Raw genomic sequence first — 7,002 nt, forward strand, 5'->3', positions numbered from 1 at the left:
CAAAAATTGAAATTAATGGTAGTACTACTATACCCTTTGAGATCAAAAGAGGAGTTAAACAAGGAGATCCACTATCACCCACCCTGTTCGTCCTTGTAATAGAGGCTTTAGCTAGAAAAATTTTACAAGATGACCGAATTACTGGCCTTCCTCTAAACAACAGCAACCACAGAGAGAAATTCCAAAGCTTTGCAGACGACTCGGCTTCAATGGTCCCAGACTCTCAACAACTTGAATTAGTACTACAACACTTCAATTCGTTTTGCAAAGCCACTTCCTCAAAACTAAACATCGACAAATCTTCATCAATTCTTATAGGCAACCCAGACAATACCAACCAAAGAATTCCAATATCTACAAATCCAGAAAGATACTTGGGATACTTCTTCACAGGCAAAGGGATAACAAGAAAAATGCCAGAAATATTAAACACAATAAGATCATCCTTAGTACTATGGAAAACCACTGACTCAACAATCAAAACCAAAACCAACATCCTCAAAGCATTCGCACTCTCTAAATTAACCTACTATTCATATGTAGAGAAATTTAAGGAAGAGGAATTAAACCAAATCAATAAATTAGTCGAATGGTTTTTATCGGCACCAAACAACAAAAATGCTAGTGGATTTCAAGTTATTAATTTAATGAGAACCAAAAGAGCAAGATACCCACTAAAAGTAGGAGGCTGGAACATTTGGAATATAGAATTGAGACAACTGGCGCAGAAACTTTGGATCATAAACCAATTCATCCTAGCACTAGAAACCAAACAAACAAACTCATCTCATTACAAAAGCTGGGAATATCAGATCCAAAAAAACAAATTCACATCCAGATACCTAAAAGAAAACTTAGACGAATGGAACAAAATAAGAATAAAAAAAGCAATCTTCAACAATAATCTCACATCCATAAAAAACGAAAATGGACAACCACTTTCACTGGCAGAATGGTATACCACAATTCAAGACCAAAATCCAACCATCCCTAAAACGGAATTCCAATCATCTCTAAACTTAAGAGGCTACAGCTATAATCAACTCTTCAACAACATACTGAAGATAAAAGACCATAAAACAAGAGACACAATGTTTAGATTCCATGCCAGATGCCTTCCAATAAACTACCTTCACAACAAACAATGCCCACTCTGCAAAGAAGATATGAGCAAAGACCCATACGGTCACCTGTTCTTCTCATGCAAGAAAACAAAACAATTCATAAAAATAAATAAACTCAAAAATTTCATCTATATTACCACAGGCAAAGGTAAAAACTGGCACCATACAAGAATTAGGCAAAATAACAATTTCATTAATAGAATAACTCCAAAATTATCACCGACAGCCAAAAAAGATCAAGAAGTGAATGCAGATTACGCCAACCACAGATTCCACAAAGAATACTTTGAATGGAACTATAAAGCAATAGACTATGATCTAACCAGATCATTCGCATATAGAAACCTAATGGCCCTTATCCTCCACAACATTTGGATTTGGATTTGCAATCAAATATACAGTGAAGATCCTTTAACAGATGAATCACTATCATACAGCTCCCTTCTAAAGAAATGGCACAAATTGGCCACTCTAGAATACATCAAAAAAGCAAAAGATCTGAAAAACTTATCAGCAAAAGACCATAATAACTTCAAAGATCCTAAGATCCTTCTCACTTCAACGATCAAGCTAAGAAAAACAAAAGCTAATTACTATTGTATTCCAGAATCATCTCTCCCAAATATTATATCTTTTGATCAATTCATATGATTAAAATAACCCTTCAGCTTAAATGATAAGCCTTTAAATAAATATTAAATAAAACTCGTATTAACACAGATGGACATATATCAATCTTGTTAATCCAATATTAAAAAAAAAAAAAAAAAAAAAAAAAAATTGTATTAATAATTTCCAAGCCCTTAGAGATTTACCAATTTGATTTATTTTAAATGAATTAACAGGAAAGTGAATCGATGAAAACTCTCCAGGTGTTTCATTTTGAGAAATCATTTAATTTAAAAAAAAAAAAAAATATAATTGTTGGGCTTGTTTTCATTCTTTTTAAAAATATCATTATTACTAAAATCACCCATAAATACACCATATAAACCTTATTTTCTTTTAAATTTATATCGAGTTATCAATAATTGATCATTTTTTTAACGAGATCCATTTAGGTATGTTATTTTTAGAATTTTAAAAATTATTTTTTTTTAAAAAAAAAAAACCAAAACAATCATAATTTAATATTAAAACTTATAAATAAAAACACTAAAAACACAAAAATTATGAATAAAAATAAAAATAGAAAAAAACAAATATAGATTTAAAATTCCAGTAACCATGGTAATTTATTAACCCGGATTAAAATATTATAATTGGGGATATTACATTTGGAAAATCTAAAAATTAATACCATTTTGAAAATTTACAAAAAAAAAAAAATAAAAATAGAATTAATCCCTGGTATTAATAAATAATAAAAAATTAAAAAATAAAAATAAAAAATAATATTTTTTTAAAATAATGGGGATCATTATTTTTTTAATAAAAAAAAAGTGATTACCAATTTTAAAGAAAGAAACCAGGTTAAATAAATAATTAGTTTTTTTATTATCAAAGTTGAAAAATCTAAAATGACATTGAAAAGATATTATGATCTGGCCTATCACTTTTAATAATTTACTAAAATAGAAGATATTTTTTAACATGCGGCATAGGTTATTATAAAATTACAAAATGTCAGTAGTGGGCACAAAAATGAATAAAATTTAAATAAAATTTAAATAAAATTAAAATAAAAAAAATTAAAAAAATCTTGAAAAAAAAAAAAAAGATATTTTTCAAAAATTATAGGAATAATGGCTTTTCAAAAATAATTAATATGGTTAAAATATCTAATTTTTCATTTTTTTTTTATTTTTTATTTTTTTTTATTTTTATTTTTTTTTTTAGATTAAAAAATATCTGATTTTATTAATTTTGATTATTTTTATTTTTATCCTGGTATTTCTTTTTTTTTTAAAATAAAAACAAAATTTTTTTTTTTTTTTATTTTTTAATATTATATTTATTTTTGTATTTGTAAAAAATGAGATTATTTCTTTTATTAATTACTTTTATTGCATTATTTGGTGCTATTAATGCATTTTCAGGTGTTGATATTTCACAAGGAAGTTCTGTAGGTGATTTCCAATGTATGCTAAATCAAGGTTTTGAATTTGCAATCATTAGGTAATTATACAATTTATTAAAAAAAAATAAAACTTGTTTTAAAATATTTAAATATATTAATTTATAATTCAAAATTATAGAGGTTATATGGAAACTGGTCAAGTTGATCCAGAAGTTGTAAACAGTATTGCATGTGCACGTGAAGCTGGTGTCGAATATGTTGATACTTATCTTTTCCCATGTAAGAATGAAATTATTTTAATTTTAAACTTTATTTAAATGTGAATAATAAATTTATTTACAATTATTTTTTTAAAACATTTTCAGGTTTTAATTGTGGTAACCCACAAGATCAAGGTCCAGCTTTAGTATGTTTTGATTTTTTTATAATAATAATTATTTTATTTAGAAATATATATATATTAAAAACCAATTCTAATATATAATTTAAAATTATTAATAGGTTAACTACTTAAGTGGATACAATGCTAACTATGGTATGGTATGGTTAGATATCGAATCATCAGATTGGAGTGGTGATCAATCAGTATGTATCAATAATAGTAAACTTTAGAGTCTTTCATTTTTTTATTTAAACTACTAATATTAAAAATTTAATTTAAATAGGCAAATGTTGCATTTTTTGAAGGCTTAATTTCAGGTTTACAAAGTGTTGGTGCTCATATTGGTGTATACACCTCAGCTTCACAATGGATTCCAATCATGGGTGGTTATACTGGTGGTTCCGAATTCCCACTTTGGGTAAGTTGTTTTTTTTTTTTTTTTAATTTTTTATTATTTTATTATAGATTTTATAGTATTATTCGATATTAATAAAAACTCTTTCATTCAACAACAACAACAACAATTAGTATGCCAATTGGGATGGAGTACAAAGTTTTGATGATTTTTCAGCATTTGGTGGTTGGAGCACTCCAGCAATTAAACAATATAATGATGGTGGTAGCAACTGTGGTGTTGGTTATGATTTTAATTGGTGAGTATTGAAAAAAAAAAAAAAAGATAAAAAAAAGATTAAAAATTTAAACAAATACTAACCATTTTATTATTCTAATTTGAAAACCAGGTATCCAAATTAATATTTTAATTTATATTTAATCAGATTGGTTAAAAATTTAAAATAAATATGTTAAATGGTTTTTATACAAGCATAAATATATTTTTTTATGTTTTAAATATCCTATTTTTAAAAAAAGATAAATTGGTGGAATTATTATTGAACTTTTTTTTTTTTGTTGTTGTTGAGTAGTTTATGTTAACCTCATGATCCTTCTTTATATTTGGTGGGATTATAGGTTTAATTCTTTTTTTTTTTTTTTTTTTTTTTATATTTGATCATTTTAATAAAAAAAAATTAATGCATTAATCAAATGATTTTTTTTTAAAGTTGATTGCAAATCCATATCCATATCTGGTGAAATATCATTACTATCAAGTTTTTATATGAGAAATGTGATAATCTATAGCCTTGTAACACCATATGAAGTGAGGTTTATGAAATCTTATATGAATGTAGTCAATGTTGATTTCATGGTCTTTCTTCATATTAGGAGGTATAATTGGTGTGATTTTGTTTGTTGTTTGTTGTTTATGATTGTTCCGCCTGTTAATTTGAAGATGAATCCTGTTAATTTGGTATTGTTAATATATGATTTGGGAGCACTTGTTCTGAAATACATTTTTTTTTTTTTTTTTTTTTTTTTTTTTTTTTTTTTTTTTAATATTGGATTAACAAGATTGATATATGTCCATCTGTGTTAATACGAGTTTTATTTAATATTTATTTAAAGGCTTATCATTTAAGCTGAAGGGTTATTTTAATCATATGAATTGATCAAAAGATATAATATTTGGGAGAGATGATTCTGGAATACAATAGTAATTAGCTGTTGTTTTTCTTATCTTGATCGTTGAAGTGAGAAGGATCTTAGGATCTTTGAAGTTATTATGGTCTTTTGCTGATAAGTTTTTCAGATCTTTTGCTTTTTTGATGTATTCTAGAGTGGCCAATTTGTGCCATTTCTTTAGAAGGGAGCTGTATGATAGTGATTCATCTGTTAAAGGATCTTCACTGTATATTCAGAATTCCAATATCTACAAATCCAGAAAGATACTTGGGATACTTCTTCACAGGCAAAGGGATAACAAGAAAAATACCAGAAATATTAAACACAATAAGATCATCCTTAGTACTATGGAAAACCACTGACTCAACAATCAAAACCAAAACCAACATCCTCAAAGCATTCGCACTCTCTAAATTAACCTACTATTCATATGTAGTATATTGTATTTCAGAACGGAAAAATATAACTTTGCAGGTTAGTTTTCTTAATTTTATTATTTGTATGGTAAAGTCATTTGGGTCCTTTTACAATATCTTCATAGCCGGAGTCGAACATGCGATCTCAACTATACTCAGTAAAAATAATTCGCCCAACGGGGGGCTCGAACCCCCGACCACCAGATTAAGAGTCTGGCGCTCTACCGACTGAGCTAGCCGGGCATTTTTATGAATTTTCAATTAAAATACTGGTATACGTAATAAATTTACTCCAATTGAAAAAAGATGAGTTTACAGGTGAAGCAATTTATTTTATCCAAAAAAAAAAGGTCAAATAATTATCAATTTAATACACAAAAAATAAATAGTTTATTGTTGTCTCTTTCTTTTGAAATTAATAAAATATTTTAATTTAAGAGTTTTTATTTCAGATTTTTTGTTCAATTGCACAGAACAGAGATTTAAAATTGTGGTGTGGCAAATAAAAAAAAAAATTATGAGAAAATAGATTATAATAGCTTTTATTAAATTACACTTATTTATACATTGATATTTAAATAGAAAATCGATTTAATTTTAATTTTATGAGAATAATAATTTCAAATAACTAATCCTCCATTTGGTTTTTGAAAAACTTCTAAATGTACAGAGTTTGAAGTGGGCTGAGTATTTAAATTTACAACACTTTTTGATTGATCTTTTTTTGTATTGATAAAACTTGTTGTTTTAACTGATTTATTTTTTGCCAAACAATCTAACAAATTTTTAAATCAATATGTTAGAAAATAAATAAAATAAATTTTTGAAAAAAATAACTTAATTAGTTTACACACATACCGTAAATCATTTTTTAATAAATTTTTTAAATAAATAAAAAAATAAATAAATTATATAAATAAAATAAAATATAATAAAATAAAATAAATAATTAAAAAACTAGTTTAATAAATAAATATTTTTTAAAAAATAGATTAAAAAAATTGTAAATAAATTTTTAAAAAATGAATAAAAAAAAAAAACAGAAAATTGAATTTAAATATTTTATTCTTTTATTTTTGTATTTTTTTAATTTTATAATTTTTTTTAATTGTTTATTTTATAAAATAATGAAAATATTAATTTAATATCCATATTTGTACTTTAAGATTATTATTTATAAATCTTGTGATTTTGTTTATTTAAATAATTATTTCAAAGAATTATAATATGAGTTTTTAAAATTAAGGCAATTATAGTACACTTTTACATATAATTATACAATAAATATTTTAATTTTTTATTTTAAAAAAAAAAAATATTTAAAAATAAATTAAAAAAAAAAAATAACCACTCTTACTATTTGTTTTTATTATAATAATAATCGAATTTTATTAATTTTGTTTTTATTTTAATATTTTGCTCTATATTGAATTTCAAATTCCATACGTCCTTCATTGTTTTTTTTTTTTTACACAGAATAATAACTGATTAAGATTTTTTTTGTTTATTATTTTTAAAAAAAAAAAAAAGAAACAA

General features: G+C 24.6%; 2 protein-coding genes and 1 non-coding gene across 3 annotated transcripts; 2 read left to right on the forward strand and 1 right to left on the reverse strand.

The window, feature by feature from the left end:
• On the forward strand, window positions 1–1,775 carry DDB_G0293490 (hypothetical protein; the record flags this gene model as incomplete). Its single annotated transcript, XM_629108.1, has 1 exon — window positions 1–1,775. A coding segment is annotated over one exon (1,775 nt), but the record flags the coding sequence as incomplete, so codon positions are not given.
• A 1,324-nt stretch (window positions 1,776–3,099) lies between these two features.
• Window positions 3,100–4,282, forward strand: DDB_G0293492 (glycoside hydrolase family 25 protein; the record flags this gene model as incomplete). The annotated part of the gene is made up of 7 exons (XM_629109.1): window positions 3,100–3,242; window positions 3,323–3,423; window positions 3,510–3,550; window positions 3,646–3,729; window positions 3,810–3,944; window positions 4,055–4,179; window positions 4,270–4,282. 7 exons carry the CDS (start codon window positions 3,100–3,102, stop codon window positions 4,280–4,282), a joined length of 642 nt encoding a protein of 213 aa, XP_629111.1.
• A 1,354-nt stretch (window positions 4,283–5,636) lies between these two features.
• On the reverse strand, window positions 5,637–5,709 carry tRNA-Lys-CUU-10. Its single transcript has one exon. It is a non-coding gene; the product is annotated as a tRNA-Lys (tRNA).
• Between the last annotated feature and the right edge of the window lie 1,293 nt (window positions 5,710–7,002).

The sequence above is a fragment of the Dictyostelium discoideum genome (assembly GCF_000004695.1).
Source record: "Dictyostelium discoideum AX4 chromosome 6 chromosome, whole genome shotgun sequence".
NCBI lineage: Eukaryota > Evosea > Eumycetozoa > Dictyosteliales > Dictyosteliaceae > Dictyostelium > Dictyostelium discoideum.